The 18,599-nt window shown below is 40.6% G+C and overlaps 1 protein-coding gene across 8 annotated transcripts in view; it reads left to right on the forward strand.

Annotated features, from left to right (window-relative positions):
- The first annotated feature begins 173 nt into the window (after nt 1-173).
- Nucleotides 174-18,599, forward strand: part of LOC307016742 (dystrobrevin beta-like) — a 29,703-nt gene continuing 11,277 nt past the window's right edge. For 2 of the 8 annotated variants that reach the window (XM_079646034.1, XM_079646035.1), the window contains exons 1-14: nt 175-455; nt 6,169-6,220; nt 12,003-12,091; nt 12,352-12,432; nt 12,746-12,959; nt 13,070-13,155; nt 13,489-13,643; nt 13,889-13,988; nt 14,298-14,464; nt 15,185-15,309; nt 16,517-16,588; nt 17,191-17,265; nt 17,926-18,010; nt 18,172-18,251. In XM_079646034.1, the coding sequence (XP_079502160.1) occupies nt 12,004-12,091; nt 12,352-12,432; nt 12,746-12,959; nt 13,070-13,155; nt 13,489-13,643; nt 13,889-13,988; nt 14,298-14,464; nt 15,185-15,309; nt 16,517-16,588; nt 17,191-17,265; nt 17,926-18,010; nt 18,172-18,251 (1,328 nt within the window). In that variant the 5' untranslated portion in view covers nt 175-455; nt 6,169-6,220; nt 12,003. The other 6 variants (XM_079646029.1, XM_079646033.1, XM_079646036.1 and 3 more) reach the window with 5 other exon arrangements.

Here is an 18,599-nt window from a genome sequence, read left to right on the forward strand (position 1 = left end):
GTGAACCGTTGTAAATTGTACCGGTTAAAGCCACGGATAATGTGAACGATTTATACGCCATCTTTTCGCCATGAAAAATAAGTGAGTGGCAGTGAAACTACATTAAAAGTGTATTATTTAATGAAGAATCCGTAATTAGCCGGTTGTGTGTCAGCGGCACACACCGCTTACTGTCACCGGGGTGGGGAGGGGGCAGGACGGACCGAAGAGAGGAGTGACTTTTCTTTCAAAAATAGTACACTTCATCACGGCAGCAGCCACCGGTACAGCAACTGGAGCAGAGGAGGGTGTGAAACATGGCTCTTTAAGGAAATAAATAACGGGATATTATTATTTCAACACGGCGAAAAGAGGAAGCGGTTATTTCTTTCAACTGAGAAGAAACTGCGTTTAAGTTAGAACCACACGTTTCAGTGTTGATATTTGGACACGAATACCTGCCGAAAATAGTCCCAGTGAGTAGACTCCTTTTTTAAAACCCGTTAAGGCATTAAGCACAGCCACAAAAGTGTTTTTATGTTGCAGTTTACGTAAAGCTGACTTGAAATGTATATATTCTTGTGGTGGGTTAGAGGAACAAATTCATTCGGGGGAACAAGGTGAACAGAGAGTTAAACTTTTCTGCAACATGGCCGCTCAGATGTCACAGAGCTTACCAGAAGTAATATTAGCAGGACTAAAATGAGCTTTGACTCAGGGTTTCTGAAATCTATGGCCACTCAATGTGTCCACAAAAAGACGTTGGAATGTAGTTTTTGAAAAATGTGTCTAAATGCGTTGCCTTTCCTGTCTTGAGTGTTTTAGTAGACCTAAGTCAAGCCCACTTTTCAAATCAAAACTACTATTGGTGTTTGACCCATAACTTTGCTAGTAGTGCAGTTTATATGGGAGGAACGTTTATCCATTCAAAAATTCCATCAGAAAAACAATGTTTCGTTACCTGGTCTATTGACAAACATTCAAGCTTTCTTGAACAGGTTTTTCTTAAATAGTCTGTGTCCTCTGTGAAATGTGGCACACTGCAAGTGTGGTTTAACTGCCTATGCACAATTATAATGCAACAAGCTGAATGGAAACAGATGCTTTAGAAAATAAAACTCACTAGAGAGAATGTTTTATAATAAGGAAGCCAATGTTAGGGCTGATACATTATTTTATCTGACCAGTGAATTGAAATGGTTAAATCATTCAGAATAATATGCTTAAATAAACTATTAGCAGTCTAATAAATCATTGTATTTGACCTGTGGGGTCAGGTTAAATGAATCACACCACGACCTGCCAAAGGGTGTTATTGGAGACCGCCTGAGCATAAGAGAGGGTTAAGAGATCTCCACCCCTACACACAAAAATATGTTTAGAGTATATATAAAGTGCAGATATTATAACAGTGTAAAGACATGGTAAAACAACTTCTAAGTACACAGCCAAACCACCAAGCAGCTCTTTATTGATGTCCTCGTTCATCAGATCAGCAGCTATGGATCAAACCTTTCCAATCTTTTGCTCCCAGTGGAGGAAACCAAACACAGGGGTGGCAGTAACAGATTGGCTTTGTTCCAAACTGCCTCCTGAGGGTCTCCACTTTTTCCCTGCTGTATGCTTATTGTGTTCTTTAATGGAGCAGAGGACTATTTCCTCACATCTTTAGCAGGGCAAAATGAGAGAGCAAAACAAGAATAAACCGCACACATTTTCTTTCCACCCTGCGAGTTATAACCAGGTATTAAAACAAATGTATCATATTCTCCCTAAACAAGTTTTCACTAGCTTAGTATTTCATCTAAATGTACCTGCACACAACGGTTTGTGGTTACTTTGTTCATGTCACTGTCTCCATATGGAAAGATTTGAGTTGTTTAGCTGATTTACAGTAGCGCTGAACTGTGTTACTGTCTCCACTGTGGGTGGGAAGATAATAGCCCAGGGGCTGAAACCTATGATTAGCAGTTAACAGTCATTCCCATCTAGCCTCTGGTTTATATCATTTCTCACAAGTTAAATTACAGTGAAATCTAAGAATTGTTCATTTTGAATATAAGAGCAGTTGGATGAACATCAGAGCTCTCTATGATAGATTGCAAAATAGCATTAAAACAAATTAAAGTTAAATCTTTAGGGCTGAGAGCCTGAATGAAGTGGGTCTTTTGTGGAAACGTGGAGTTAAAAATCTGAGGATTCCTTTTGTATTTTCTATTTGGTCCCTAAAATCTTACCTGAACTAGAAAGCTGGTTATATGTGTTCAAGTTTGTTAGGCTGCAAGTTCAATGTTGACAGATGCAACATTCCTCTCCTTCTTACATGCACTCTGCTTTTGTTAGTACAGTACACAACTCTCACTTCTATCTTTTTTTCTGTCTTTGTATATTTCACCATCTCGGTTTCTCACTCTTTACTTCCTTCCTGCTTCTTAGCACAGCTTCATTTCTCCTTCTTCTTATCTCTTACTAAATCATGCATAACACTTTCTCTCTTTATTTCATGCTTTCTTTCTTTGCAATAGGCATGCTCCCCTTACATCTTTCTGGGCATACTTTACCCACCCCACCCAAAAGCCAGATCTGTTCAAGTTTCAGCTAGATTTAAGTCTGCTTTATCCAGCTGAAGGTCTAGGGTTTGTTATATAAATGGCCGTGAGAGCAACATGATAAAAGGACACACCGGTTATGTTCAGAGTGAGCACTGTGTTTCTTTTAAACAATGCAGGGGTCTGTGTTGGTGGGACGTGTTGCTTCAGGTACTGGTGAATTAAGAGGATCACGTCCAATCCAGGAAGGCCCAATTCAGTAAAGTTCAACAAGTTTGAGTGCTTTTCTGATGCCAATTCAATAGATAATTAATAATAGTGCAACACCTGATTTGATAAACTTTGTAAGTTATAATTTCAGCAGTTGTTTTTTAGCGATTGGGCATATTGATTTTCCTATAATGTTTGCTTGAAAGCATTTGCTTGGCCAATGCAACATCTGATTGTATGACATTGTATTGCACTGTGGCAAATTTGAGCAACATTCTTTTGCTTGATGAACATCTTTTTTGCCAAATACCTGTCAGAAACTTGGCACAGATGCCTGCCGTGTCAACGCTTACAAATATTCCTTCAATACAAATAAGACAAGCTTTTAAAAAAAAAAGTGCATTTTTACAGTAATCAATAAAAACCAACAATTTAAATGTTGTTCTTGTGGAAGATCTTTACTGGTGGTTCAGGGTGCTTTTGAATACATTTCAAACACAAAAGAGTCCATCTTTTGTGGAATAGCTAAATATCCTGGACCTGTAAAAGTCCTAGTCCTCCCAACACCCCTGGCATGCTAGATGTCCATCCTTAACATGTAACCAGAGATGTTTTGCTTCTGTTTTTACCTGCCTGGTGACAACCCGGGGATCATGCCGGGTCAGTCGGGCTCTTTCTTTGGCAGCACTGGGGTCAAAGGTCAGGAAGGAGAGATGGGAGAAGCATTGAGAGGCTTCTGCTTTCCCTTCAACCTGCTTGTAATCAATGCAGTTGAAAAGGTTTCTAAAAGAGGCTTTAAGAGAAGTTAAGAATTCGTAGAACAATAAATAATAGTTTGTTGCCCGTATTAAGTCTCCATTGATAGCCAGAGTACCATGCCAACTACTAAAAAGCTGATTGGAATCAATTCAGGATATTAAGGCTTCAAATGTGTTCTCCATTATGTCTAAAAAAATGGGTCAGGACATCTGAGACTGAGGCAAACCACTGGTGACAGCTGCAACGCTTCCAAATTCCTATAATAGAAGAGCTTTCAGAGGGAACGTGTTTGTCCTGTCCATGAGTTTCATCGATTTAGTGTGTTACAGTAGAGAGGCATTTAGAGGATAATTGGAGCCCATAGGTATTTTTGTGACGTCAGTTTCTAAAGTTGCAGCATACTGTGCATACAGTATGTACAACTCACACACACTCACTCACACACTCACACACACACTGGTCAGCTCATGTCATGCTGATAGTGAGAATAGCGAGCAGCTGCAAATGGTCATGTGATCATGTGGCATGCATGGTGTGTGTGGTGTGCAGACTGAGGGTGGTAAACACCCTCTTACCCCTCTTTGATATCACCTCGCCTGCCTGACGCCTGTTTCTGTATTTGTGTCCTCGCTGTGTTGCTTCTTCTGTCCAACAACCCTTGAGCTTTGTGGATTCACACACAGATCACACCGGTGAGTCGAGAGTGGGCGTAAGACAGAGTGGTTTTGAAGACTGTAGCTTTCACGTTTTAGGCCGAGAGCAACTGATTCTTAAGAACAGGTGTGTAAGACAGAGTTTTTATTTGTTTTCAGGAACATTTGCCTTCTTCAGGTGTCGGGCTGCACACACACTGCTCAGATGAGATACTGTGAGAGTGTGTGTGGGCGTGTGTGTGTACGTGTGGTAAATGCACAGGTGCACTGGTTGGGTGGTCTGACTAGTCTGCACTGATGTGCAATCCTCCTACAGTACACACGATCACTCAAACACTGTGTAGTGAGGAGAGAGTGAATAAGTAAATGTTGACGACGTTAAATGTCATAATATTTGCATCATGCTGTCATGCATGATAGCTTGAGAAGGCTATAGGTTAATGTTCAGATAAATGGCTGCAAATAATGAATATCATTATAATGGAATTATTGATCGATCTCTGTATTATCATCGATGTATTTAATTTGTATTAAGACTACAGCCACACTATTTCCCTTATTCAATGCTCGATACAAGTGACACAAAAGGCTGTGATATATCAGAGACTTCCATGATTTTTGTAGTTGTTAGTTGAAAATGATTGATACTTAATTGATTATTCCGCTAAACACATCAGGTATGAATTCCAAACTTAAAATAAAGAAGTCTTTCAGTGCTTTGTTGAAGCTCGGTCTCCTGATCTAACTGGTGTGAAGAAGAGTGGAAGTGGGCAACATGTTATGAAAGTACAGCGGAACATCTCGTGGCATGTTGACACTTTTCAATGTGATGATTCTATCAAGTGTGGCGTTTGAGGGTAACCAGATGCAAACAGGAACATTTAATTCTGGTCACTGATATGTCAACATGTCTGCTGATAATGTGATAGCAAACACATTTGAACACAGCTATTGGCGTTAAGTGTTGCAGCTTTTTGGTTGTTGTGGCATTTTAAGATCTAGTCAAATACTCACTTACTGTATCAGCTATCTGTCTGTCTTGCTTGACACCCGCTGACAGCATGTGACTTCCTGTTGTCATGTGCTTGACTGATATTCAGGCTTGATGTAGTTTACATAACTATATTTACTTTAGGTTGTCTTTGCATTCACACCTATCTGTTATAGCTGTACTGTATGCATGTATTTAGCCTTAACATAGGCTAATGCAAGAGCATAATGATCCTGTTTTTTTTGTTTGTATCCTTAAGGCTTGAGTTAGAGTCTCTGTGGGACCATTATTTTGTATTCTTTGTTGTTGACTTCTGCTGCTGTGAGAGCTTGTTAAACACTGCCATGTCGGTTCCTTATAATTATCATATTTTGTTTTTGGGAGGGTTTTGTTGCCACCTGGCAGCGGTTCAGCATTTGCTGTCTGTTCTAATATTTTTCCTCAAAAAACTGAATAATTATTTCCAAATGCTCAAAACTTGTTTCTGGGCATATGTCAAAAAGTTGAAGAACTTGGTTTGGATTGACTTTAATAAATGTAATAACCTGAAATTATCGAAATTCCTGTGTTAAGGAGTAACTTAAAATGACAAGCGTGACTGTTTCATAAGTAGAGGGTGTACTTTGTGATCTGTTGCTTTCTCATGCCCTGGTTTTAAGAAAATGATTAATATCCGTGATGGCTGATATGAAATACTACCAGTTAAAGTCTTTCATTCAGAAGAAACGGCAATGCATCAGTCATAAATACAAAAAACGATTTAATGTAACATAAATATGCACTATTAAAGGATGTGAGCTGTTTTTAGAGACGATCCCATCAGCTGTGACAACAAACAATAAATAACAAGCATGTATTTATAGAAACATTTATGTTTATAGGTCTACAAAATGTATAGAGATGTGGGAAAGTGTGTACCCGACCGGTTGTGTTTTCTGTGTGTCCTTCGCTATCCACAAAGAACTTTTGACATTATTGTCTACAGACTGAAAAGACTTTTCAAATGGCTCTCTCTTCTCTTCTCCAGACCCTCCATTATTAAAGCTCCTCTGTCCTGTGTGACCCCCTGACACAGAAAGGTATGACCACACACACACACACACACACACACACACACACACACACACACACACACACACACACACACACACACACACACACACACACACACACACACACACACACACACACACACACACACACACACACACACACACACACACACACACACACACACACACACACTTATGTAGTGTCTGATGCAGTATATGTTCTAGTATCTGACACTCACACACACTGAACATGTAAGCATTCAACTCTGTTTTCTAAAACCATCTCAAGCCAGAAGTGTTGTGTGACTGAAAGTGTGTCCTCTCAGGAGTGTGTGTGCTGTTTGTTTCGGTAAAGCTCAGCAAATGTCAGCCATAATAAAGCACCACGGTGCAACAGGGCAGTGTGCATTGCCACCCACACAAACACATGCTTATACCTTTCTCCACTTCCGTTCACTTTGTTCTCTTCCTCTTGTCTTCTGTACTTAACTTTGCAAAACCGAGACACGGCACAAATGAAGTACTCTGTCAGACATCTGTTGCTAAAACCTGGGATTTTCCATTAAGTGTGTGGAGGCATTTCTATACACCGATAAGTGACAACAAATCTAGATGTTCACTGCTTACGATTCACGAATACAGTTGTTTGATTTGTCCACAAAGCTCTTTATCAGGCAGCAACTTCAAGGTCTGAAAATGGAATTTCCACTGCTCCTGATGTGTAGAAGTCTTTGAGAAAAAATCTTCTTTACTTGATTTATTACCTCAGTAAACATTTTCCTAATGACTTTATGGTCTTAATTGCTAGGTCCAAGTCTTCTCCAATACAGCATGGTGTTTATTTAGTAAATTAGAGTTAAAAGAACAATAAAGCTGGGTGTGCTCTAGGGCGGGATTCCCTGTGATTGACGGGTCGTTACCAGGGCGATGTTTGAGCTCCCCTCTGTGTTATCGTCTTACAACTTTAACCCTCTGTGTGTTTTTAGTCAATGAAAGTTAGATGTTACATTTTGGTCGCAGAACATATTTAGTTTACACTATCTATGTCATTATCAACTCGATATGTAATCCAAAGAAATGTCTCTTCTACCGTCCCAAATAATGCAATGACTTTATGTTTTTTAACAGCCTAAAAATGTTCACAATTGTCATAACTAAAACATTGTATTTTCTGCCATCTTCGTCAAATAGTCCAGCCTGAAATATCTAACTGTAACTTGAATGGTTTCAGGATAATGATGTGTTTACCTCCAATAACATTGAGCTTGATTTGACCTACTCTTATTATTTTGAGTTAACTTTGGTAAGGTTGCTACAGGCAACACCATTTATTTATGAAACAGGTACCTGGGTAAAAGTCTGTTTGAGTTGGTCATCACTTTTATCCAATATTTGGATGTCATTCCTGTGCCCAACCTTTTTTCCTTTGACCCAGTGATTGGGAAAACGGCAGCCAGGCAGTTCCTGGCCCTCTGACTCAGTTGGAGGTAATTGCGGGAAGGATAATTATATCTAAGATAGTTTAAAGCTTGCAGAGTTAAAATAGGAAGCAAACCTCACCGACCAAATGTTCCCCCATGTCAACTTTACACCAACAGACAGACATAGACAGACGGGGTGTAGTTATCACTGAGGCTGGAAATAACAATTACTCACCATGGGGGTCCAGGGTGGTAACTGGTGATCTAAGGGGAGGCTCTTTTTGTGGCTTTTGTAACGTCCAAAACTCTTCGATAAATCTATAATGAGTCTCTATAAAACTGCGGCATCGACACATTTTGCTGGACTCACATGCAACCACCTGTTCAGCTTCTTTAAAGGACTAGTTCACCATTTAGGAAAACTCATTTGCTTGCTGGAATCTGACAGCGTGTTTCCCAAAAGGTCAAACCATTGCTTTAACACTTAATAATTGATCTCCCTTGTTCAAGGACTTCTCTGTAATTGAGGTCAGTGTTGGCAAGGGGACACATACTCGAGATTTAACACTCGGTTCTTAAGATCTGCAGGAGGCTATGGTCACGGCTGGCAGGTCTTTTAATTCTCCTGCTATGAAGGAGTCAGCGTGTCCCAGTTTGCAACTTTATTTATCCTGGGGACATTTGTTTTCCCCCAAGTTGCATTTCAAATGATGATGCCAATCTAAGACCCACTCTATTTCCTGTGCAGACCCAGAACTGCACTGCCAAACAAGCACACTATCTGATTATTGTTCTGTAACATGATTCAGTGAGTAAGATGTTTCATACAATTAACTGGCAACTTTTTGAAGAAGAAACAAAGTTATTTAAAGGAATCAAGCCAAAAACACCAAGCAAATAATGGTAACAGCTTTCTAAAGGTTTGGATGTGCTACTCTGCTTGTTTTTATGAAATCATCTAAATATCTTTTCATTTGGACTGTTGGTTTTGGTTGAAAATAAAATATGAAAATTGATGACCTCAGGCGTTCCCAAACACATGGATAACAATAAAACCGGATTTCTCCTTTTATAGTTGTAAACTCAGAAAACAAGTCTCAAATCAGAGCTGCACATGTAAAATATCTCTCTCTCCTAGCTCAGCTCCTGATGTATCTGTGTACCCCAGTTTTTTTATCAAATATGTCTGAGATATTGAGCACTTTTTGGTCTGGTAACATGAGATGTCCTCTAGGCTCTAACAAAGGTTGCAGAGTGTGTTTCTGGTGTCTCACTCAAGGGCATTTTGAAGGAGTGGCATGGCTGTTGCTATAAGTTGTCCAGATAATATTTTGAACATAATAGAGAAAGTTACACTTAACTGACTGGTAGTATCAGCAGCTTTTAGAGATCAAACAGCTGTATGCAGAGTGTGTGATTGTAAGAGAGAGAGAGAGAGAGAGAGAGAGTGTGTGTGTCTCTGAAAGAGCGGGTGTTTGAAAGGAGGAATCTTTCCTTTGTCTGGATGAAGCATGAAGTCTCCTGGGAAGCTTTCAAATCCCCTCTGGAATGTGTGTGTGTGTGTGTGTGTGTGTGTGTCTGCGCATTGTGTGCAAGTGCCAATTTCTTAAGGAGTGTGTGTGTGTGTGTGTGTGTGTGTGTGTGTGTGTGTGTGTGTGTGTGTGTGTGTGTGTGTGTGTGTGTGTGTGTGTGTGTGTGTGTGTGTGTGTGTGTGTGTGTGTGTGTGTGTGTGTGTGTGTGTGTGTGTGTGTGTGTGTGTGTGTGTGTGTGTGTGAGTTGGGGGTTGGCTTCCTTGTCACCACATTTATACAAGGAATGCAAATATTTGTGTGCGTGTCACTTCAGTGGTTTAGTGTAACTGTTACCATGGCGACTGATATCCTGCAGTGTTACCTGACAGCAGTGGTTTACAGCTAACTTTATTTTTGTATTCTTCCTTCCTTCATACTAATTTTTTTTGTTTTAATTCCTCGCTTTCTTTCTTTCTTTCTCCGATTTCTCTGTCGGAATTTTCCTCCTAGTTTGTCTTGTACTTGTGGTTTTTAAAGTAAAACCATTAACGGTCCCATGTCATGCTTTTCTGGTTATCACCCGTCCCCTTGTGTGTTATGAAGGTTTTTCTGCATGTAAACGGTCTGCAGAGCCACAAACCCTCAAAGTACACCCTGTAGCGAGTAAAACTCTAACACAGAAGAGACCTGTCTATATTGCCCCAGAACGCCTCGTTGGAGATTTCTCTTTTTCCATTGTTTACTTCCTGGGTTCTGTGACGTATTTCGGGTATAGTGACGTAACGTCCGCGGAGCCGTTACGTTTGGACCACTCCGCGGAATTCCTCACACACATACTTGACGGGACGTTGCGAGGCTCGCTGCTGCGAGGAGCGGGACACTGTGAGCTGGCTCACTGGTGTGGGGTCAGCGAGACACTGCGGAACTCAGCCTGGGCACACACACAAACTCCCAGCCAGGCTGCGGGTGTGTGTGTTCGGGCTGGGTTTCACTGTGTCTCGCTGTCTCGCAGACGGCACTGGGCTCACAGGGAGGGGGGGGGGGGCAGGAGCTCCAAAAAGCCGTTTAGGACAGAGAGTGAATACACATGCTATACAGCAGGGCTGCCAACACTCACGCATTGAGCGTGAGAGTCACACAATTAACCCATATCTCACGCACTCACGCCACACCTGCCTTTCCTCACGCTAAGTTTTCGTCCAAAATAAATGTATATAAATATAAATATAAAAATAAAGTGAAGGAACAGCAAACCGAGCGGTCTACGAAATGAGAAATTAGGTCTTCTGGCTTAGTTCAGTAAAGTTGGAACGCTATTGGGAGATTCAGATTTCACGGATCAATAACTCATGAACAAAACGTTATTCAGACACAAAGTACGTCTCCTAAGTACCGTGGTAAGGTTGACAACAAACTACAATCACATTTTGATTTAAAAAAAAGCCAATACGCGCCGTCCTCCGAGCTGGACACATTACATTGGTCTCTATCCGCAGCCGGAGAAGAAACGAGTGCTCAGGGACCGTCTGCAAAGTGCAACTCCGAAAAAAGAGAATACAATAATATTCAATCACTATTATACAGCTTATTACCACCAAACTCACTACACACATCAATAGTCTCCTGTGTGTCATACTACAGCAAGGAGTTTGGAAGAATATGCTTTTGAATAATTTTGGGGAATATTTATAATGTAACATCTTCAATAAATATGGCATCATCTTCAATAACTTTACTATTATACAGTATATTTCAACCAAACTCACTATTTGCATTGTTGTTGTTAGCAAATGGTTAGCTAGCTGCGCTAACGGATAGAAGCTGTTTCTAAAACAAGGAGAGGGAGAGCTCTCTCCTGTCAGACTAAGAGAGATATATCCATAGATCTCTTAATGTTGCTCTCAAAATGCACCAGGTTGATGCTTTTAACTTCAATATTTAAAAAAAAAAATCTTCAAATGTTGGCAGCCCTGCTATACAGAGATGCTGTATGAGAAACCAATGTGAGTTTGGAAAATCGCACAATATAAATGTATTTTAGTAGACCTCAACAATGGAATTATGATCAGTAGAAATGGCCATGACATGGGACCTTTAAAAGGCATAGGCATTTTTATTGTTTCTCTTTTTTATTCTTTAATTACTTCATTACTTCATTCCTTCTTTTCTTTCCTTCTTTCTTCCTTTTTTTCTTTCTTTCTTTCTTTCTTTCTTTCTTTCTTCTGGTCTTTCTTTCTTTCTATCTGTTACAGTCCGCCCTTCCTCTCTTTATCTCTGTGCCCTTGTTAAGTTGTGTAAATGCCAGCCTGCAGATCAGATTTCCTCAGCTGCTCTCATTAATGTGTTTATTTACCGAGCACTCAGCTCATCCTCTGGTGGCCCTGAATTTGACTCTGAGCTGCTGCCTGTAGTTAGTGTGTGCGGCTGTGTGTGTCGGTATGCATACAGTAGTGCTGTGTGTAAAAATAAAAGTCACAGTTACACAGTGCCCGGTCTGTCAGTGTGCGCTCAACCTATTTACTCACTTGAGGTTTCCATCCAAGGCTTATCTGATTTTGAAGTCACTTTTTAATAAAAAGTTGAACAATTCAAATCCACCAGAAACATGGGAGAGAACATTACTAGCATTGATTGCTGTTGGTCATTGTTGCCCATATTTCTTATGAAAGACCAAAACAGAAATGCATTGAGTCAAACAATGCTCATACATTTACAAAACATATAGTAACACAAGACCGGGACTGCAGATGAAAAGGACATTGAATCTAGATTTGTAAAAAACCTAAAATAGTTCGTTTTTCATTACAATTTTGAATGCGTTTGAATAGATGGAATCCCAGGTGCTGAGTTTTTCCTGCTGTTTTATCTTTTGTGCAGGATGGTGATGGAGGAGGGGGGGCAGAGAGACAGAGGGAGGGGGACTCCAGTGGCAGAAACAGAGGGGAGACATATCCTCGTAGAGCTTGGTGAGTAACCCTTGACCCCCCAATGTAAGCTTAACATGGCCTTTGCACGGCACCCAGGATGTTCTTCTTTCATTCATTTAATTTCCTTTCCTTTATTGTTCTGGTTCCAAAAGGCCTTCACGTGCATAACTCCATATCCATAACTTCATATCTAGCATGCTGAAGATCGATGTTCATTCTGAGTGGTTATCTTTTGAGATGGATGACATGTCCCCCTCTTACCCAGCAGAGTTTGTAAACATCGTGTTCTTTTGTCACAGGGGAGCAGAACTTGGATGCCATCGTTCTCTCTACATATCGAACAGCCTGTAAGATCAGGTTCATCCAGAAGAGATGCAACTGTAAGTCCTGCCAGGTCTGCTTCTGCAGGGGAACATTAGTTGATGTTGAATTGTATCTGTTGCTGTTTTTGTGGGGGTTTTTTTGCACTTGTTTTATACTTCAAATTGCCAATACAGAGATGTTAATGTCAAATAACTTTGATATAAAGCAGCTTGTCTGTGTGAGATATTTTAAATTGAGTTACTTTCTGTTGACTTGGCAGAATAAAGGAAAAACATCAGCCGTCACAACAACTGTGTCGTTTTAATATGTTAAAATACACTCAAGTCACTATGTGTGAATATTTGACTGACTGTTTTCGTCTCATTCCAGTGCATCTGATCGACATTTACAATGTGATAGAGGCGGTGCGGGACGCCGGTCTGAACGCGGTGGAGCTGAACGCTGGTATCTCGGTGACCCGACTGGAGAACTTGGTGTTCTCGCTGTTCAACCAGCTCAGCAAGCGCCTGCCCACCACTCACAACATCAACCAGAGAGAGAGCGCCGTCCTGTTAGTCGAGTTCCTACTGGCCGCCATTGACAGGTCAATACACGGACATGTGTGGATGTTGAAGAAAGAAATGTGATCCTTTGAACATGTGAAAGTGAAGGTCACATATGCTATACTAATACTTGTATTTGTGTTTGTTTCAGTGAGCCTGACAGCCGCCTGACGGTGCTCTCTGTGAAGGCGATGCTGGCCATACTGTGTGGCGGGAAACTGATTGATAAACTCCGCTGTGAGTACCGGTTGATAGCGTTTTACTATAAAAACAGATTATCTCAATGCATCCAGAACTTGCAAATACCCCCTTGATCAATTGTAACATTATCAGAGTGAAAATGTTACGATCCATTAAATCATACTTATATCAGATCTATCATTTTACATTTATGAGAAAAAAACGTGAGAAAGAAATATTGTTTTGGAAAATAAATTGGAAAACATGTCTATGCTGCTGTTTGCTGTATGTTAAAATAGAATTATGCTACCATTTAGTTTGGTTATGGTTATGGTTGGGATGAATAGTCAGTAAATGTATGTATAACTCATGTATTTGTTGTGCTTGTAGATGTGTTCTCTCAGGTATCGGACTCCAATGGCGTGTTGGTTTTGTCCAAGTTTGATTCTTTTCTGAGGGAGGCTCTCAAGCTGCCCACCGCTGCTCATGAAGGACCGTCCTTTGGCTACACACACACCTTGGCACGCTCATGCTTCCCGCAACAGGTCCGCTCACACACCTCCTCCACTTCTATTATGAGGAATTATTTCATAGTTTACAGTTCACTTTATTTTCCTTTTCTTAGATGTTACCTCTAATACAGCTATTAAAATGTTGACCGTGTTTTTGCAACAACCCATTTCCTCTGCGCAGTGCTAAAAACACATGTATCAGATCTAATGATAGGGATGTTTTCTTTTTTTTAGTCACTTATTTCCTGTCCCTGAATTTCTAAATGTTGTTTCTGTAGAAGAGGGTGATGCTCAACATGTTCCTGGACATCGTGAATGACCCTCCTCCGTGTCTTGTCTGGCTGCCCCTCTTGCACCGCATGGCCAACGTGGAGCATGGTACACACACACACACACACACACACACACACACACACACACACACACACACACACACACACACACACACACACACACACACACACACACACACACACACACACACACACACACACACACACACACAAACACACACACAGAACATAATATAATTTGTAGCATATAATAAATAAAAATGTTAAACACTTTCAAAGATTTTTTATTTAAAAGTATAATTTAAACAAATGAATGAAAGTGAACTTCTGAAACTCGCCTTTGAAAGACTTTTGATGACGGACCCGTGCTCTTCTCTCTCGCTCTTTCTCTCAGTCCATCATCCCGTGTCATGCTCCTATTGTCGTGGCAACGGCATGACGGGGTTCCGCTATCGCTGCCTCCGTTGCCGTGGTTATCAGCTCTGCCAGAACTGCTTCTGGCACGGCAACGCCAGCAGCTCTCATAGCAACCAGCATCAGATGAAGGAGCACTCCTCCTGGGTGAGTCACTGTCTGGTTACTCATTCAGCACACCAGGGGGCAGTGTGTGTGTGTGTGTGTGTGTGTGTGTGTGTGTGTGTGTGTGTGTGTGTGTGTGTGTGTGTGTGTGTGTGTGTGTGTGTGTGTGTGTGTGTGTGTGTGTGTGTGTGTGTGTGTGTGTGTGTGTGTGTGTGTGTGTGTGTGTGTGTGTGTGTGTGTGTGTGTGTGTGTGTGTGTGTGTGTGTGTGTGTGTGTGTGTGTGTGTGTGTGTGTGTGTGTTATTTCAATGCATCCAGAACTTGCAAATACCCCTTGATAAATTGTAACATTATCAGAGTGAAAATGTTACAATCCATTAAATCATACTTATATCCCCAAAAGAAAACTGAAGGGCGAAAATGTTTTTAATGAGGGATTAATTTATTAACAGATGGAAACAAAGTTGATGAAATATTAATTTCCAAACCTGGCATAATTTCTCTCATTAGTGATTCAGGGATAAATCTCTGGTGCAGCTCCTGCCTGTCCAACACAATCTTCTTATCACAGGAAACCCATCCTTATAATCCTCAGCAGGCTTTACATATCATTTACAACAGGATTCAGTTTTGGGCTCATTTATATTCTCAGTTTATCTGCTTCACGCCAGGATTGCAAAGCACTTTTCATCAGTGTCATTAAAAATACACAGCTTCTGAATGTTGACCTGATATTTATTTTTCTCTTTGTTTTTGTTTGTAGAAATCTTCAGCGACGAAGCTTAGTCGAGCCCTGAGCAGGACTCTGGGCTGTGTGTCGTCCAGAGAGCCCCCCCATCCTATTTACCCAGAGGAACCTGAGCGGACCCTCAACCTCTCCAACATAGTGTAAGAACTCACAAACTCACACACTAATGCTTTTCACAAAGAGTGGTCAAAATGAAACGTTGGATCTAAAAGGAAGAAGCATCAGGTGTTTATTGGCAGGGTTCAACCAGTGCCTAATGTTGGCTATGGCTAGTTATTCCACTTACTTCTCGGCATGTGTTACTTATGCTACTTCTTAGATATACATTCCAATATATTAATAGTAAAGGATTAGTATTTGACCTCCATTCAATATTTACGCTTTTTCTTTCCTGCTTATGATTTTTGTAAGTAAATTGTATTTGATGTGCATTCACCCTGTAAATGCCCCTGATGAGCAAAAGTAACACGGTCTCACATGTGGTGGCAGTATACATTGAAATGTTATCTCAGCAGTATGTATGGAAACAATGTTACATGGTACTTTGAGTCAAGGTTACTGAAGTTAAATAAGAAAAATAGTTGACAACAAAATTCTTTAGCACCTATTTTGTTCGTTCTTAATTACAATGTTCTTGTAATGATCAGCAACAAAACTTTTTTTAATATGTTGCCATTCCTTTAAAGTTTTATACACAATAAAACTGATTTAATTTCAGGCGGATAAAGGTTGTTGTAGTATAGGAATGTTGTTCATTAAAGAAAGTGAAACATCCAAGTCGCAGTCTATTGGCCAGTTGCATGCACGCATAAACCTCAAATAACACAGGATCTCACAAGTCCCGCCTCTAGAGCGTTTCACGTTGGGTGCTCCGCCCCTAAGTGGTGGTTTGATATTCAAACATCAGCAGACCGGGTCATCATTACAGACCTCCAGCACTGAGCATATTATCAGGCCAGCACACAGAGAGAGGATTGCAAGTATCACAGTTGTGAGTATGTTTACAGTTATGATGCTGCGTCAGGTTTATTCCTCTCTCAAACTTTAATTTTTCCTGAAATTCTGTATTTTTTCGATTCCCTTGGTATACATTCTCTCTTTCTCTCTCTCCCTCCCTCTGGTGATCTTTGCCCTGTCTGTGTTTGCTCAGACTAGAACAATTCGCTATTGCATGATTGCACTCAAAATCCCGTGAGAGAGAGTGTGAGTGTAAGAATGTGTGTTTTCTGTCAGGCAGGAATTTGTGTTTTAATAATAACTCACTTAAATGCAATGTAATGTAATGTTTGAACTGTTGATAATAGGTTCTAATACATTGTATATGTGTGTTTGTTTGTGTCTATGCAGCCCCTGTCGCCCCATTGGGAACACCAGTGAAGCCATGTTGCTGTCCTCACAAGTGCCCGAGTCCTCAAAGAGGTAAATACACGAAGAGTGAAAAAAAATCCTGTTACGCGTTTTGTCATATTTTGTTCTGTCTTAAAAGAAGTTTGCATTTTCTGGACTTTTAAGCCACAGGTTATATCAGAGGTAGTGACTTGCTTCAGTCAACATCAATGGGGTTTTTAATGGATTGCTTCACTCCCTCGTTCCTGGTAAAAATGACTAATTCCCACTGCAAACACTTTACCAGTTTTGTCAATTTCCTTTTTGGAATTACCGGTAGATAAAAAAAAAATGGTTTTGTAGTTTCAGTTTAAGTTAGACATTTGAAACGTATTTCCATCCAGCTGGTTGAGTAATGAAAACAGCAAGATGTAAATGATTCAAGGATTCTATCGAGCCAAAGTCTAAACATTTTTATAATATATTTTATAAATACATATTACATGAAGTCTTTTTGACTGTGCTGTGAGCAAAATGACAGCAAAAGAGCGTGCTGATACATAATGCATACAGAAAGTAAAACATTACTTTCAATTGTATAAAAATCAATGCAATATTTCAATATTTCTGTGATATTTACTAATTAAGTAGTAGCTTAAATTCACAGCGTAAACAAGTTTGTTTCCTGTCTCCAGTTTGGCAGCGGCTCAGCGTATGAACGAGGAACACGCTTTGATCGCTGCGTACGTGAATCGCCTGCAGAGCCCCAGGTGAGAGTACAGGGCAGTTAGACCCTAGACTAGACAAGGTGTATCCAGTGTGGTTTAGGATCATTATAGTGAAGAGCATTAACAAAATAAATATATGTGTAAATCATCTCAAGCTGTGGGCTTGCAGCTTGTTATGAACTGTCTCCATTTTACATGCTAGATTCTTATAACACGTCTTTAGAGTTAAATCAAGGGACTGTCTTTTGAAGTGGATCTGTTTTTAATGCGGTTTCAAATTAAGAAGTATTTATTAAAATAGAATAAAGGATACAAAAAAGTGTGTGTGTGTGTGTGTGTGTGTGTGTGTGTGTGTGTGTGTGTGTGTGTGTGTGTGTGTGTGTGTGTGTGTGTGTGTGTGTGTGTGTGTGTGTGTGTGTGTGTGTGTGTGTGTGTGTGTGTGTGTGTGTGTGTGTGTGTGTGTGTGTGTGTGTGTGTGTGTGTGTGTGTGTGTGTGTGTGTGTGTGTGTGTGTGTGTGTGTGTGTGTGTGTGTGTGTGTGTGTGTGTGTGTGTGTGTGTGTGTGTGTGTGTGTGTGGAGATGCTATGTGTACCCTTAAGTGTTCTGTGCTGCTTAGCCCCGATATATTTGATTCCCTGTCTTATGTAATATCATTTCTGGAACCAAATCAAGTATTCAAATGAGTGTGTGTGTTGTGGACAGTGCGGACAGTCCCAGCAGAGCAGACGAGGAGCACAAACTGATCGCCCGCTACACCTCCCGACTGGCAGAAACTGACAGCGCAGCAGTGAGTCGACAACACACATATAAATACACAGCTGGGAAGTTCTGTGTGCACCGAGCTCTGACGCACAGTCTCTAACTAACATCACCTTTTGAATGTTACAGGATGAATTATCAACCCACGGTCAGTGAGCTCCATTAACTCTGTCTTTTATTTCCCTTCAGGTAATTCCTAACCGGAGCATTAACTTTGATGTGAACAAACAGAAGAGGGAACTCATTGCTCAGCTGGAGTGCAAAAACAGGTAGAATATGTGGGAATAGCGGACGAGTTATTCATTTTGATTAAATCCTTTTTTGTGTTTCCTCATGTTCTCGTAAGCATGTCGCACAGTTTTGTTGTGTTTTTAACTGTGAAGGGAACAGAGTTTCTTAATGTAACCAATGTAACGTCCGAGGTGTTAAGACTTCAAAGATACTTCTGTGTAACAAAAACTCAGGAACTTAGTACTTTTTGGAGCGTCCTAGATAGCGCCTCCGTTTCACTACCGCAATGATTATTTTCTCCTCCATTTTATGGAACATAGAAATGACCTGCGGTATGGCTCTCGCAGAATACACGCGGTTTGATTGGCTAGCAGTTGTACTGGCAG

The sequence above is a fragment of the Notothenia rossii genome (genome assembly GCF_949606895.1).
Source record: "Notothenia rossii genome assembly, chromosome: 8".
Taxonomy (NCBI): domain Eukaryota; kingdom Metazoa; phylum Chordata; class Actinopteri; order Perciformes; family Nototheniidae; genus Notothenia; species Notothenia rossii.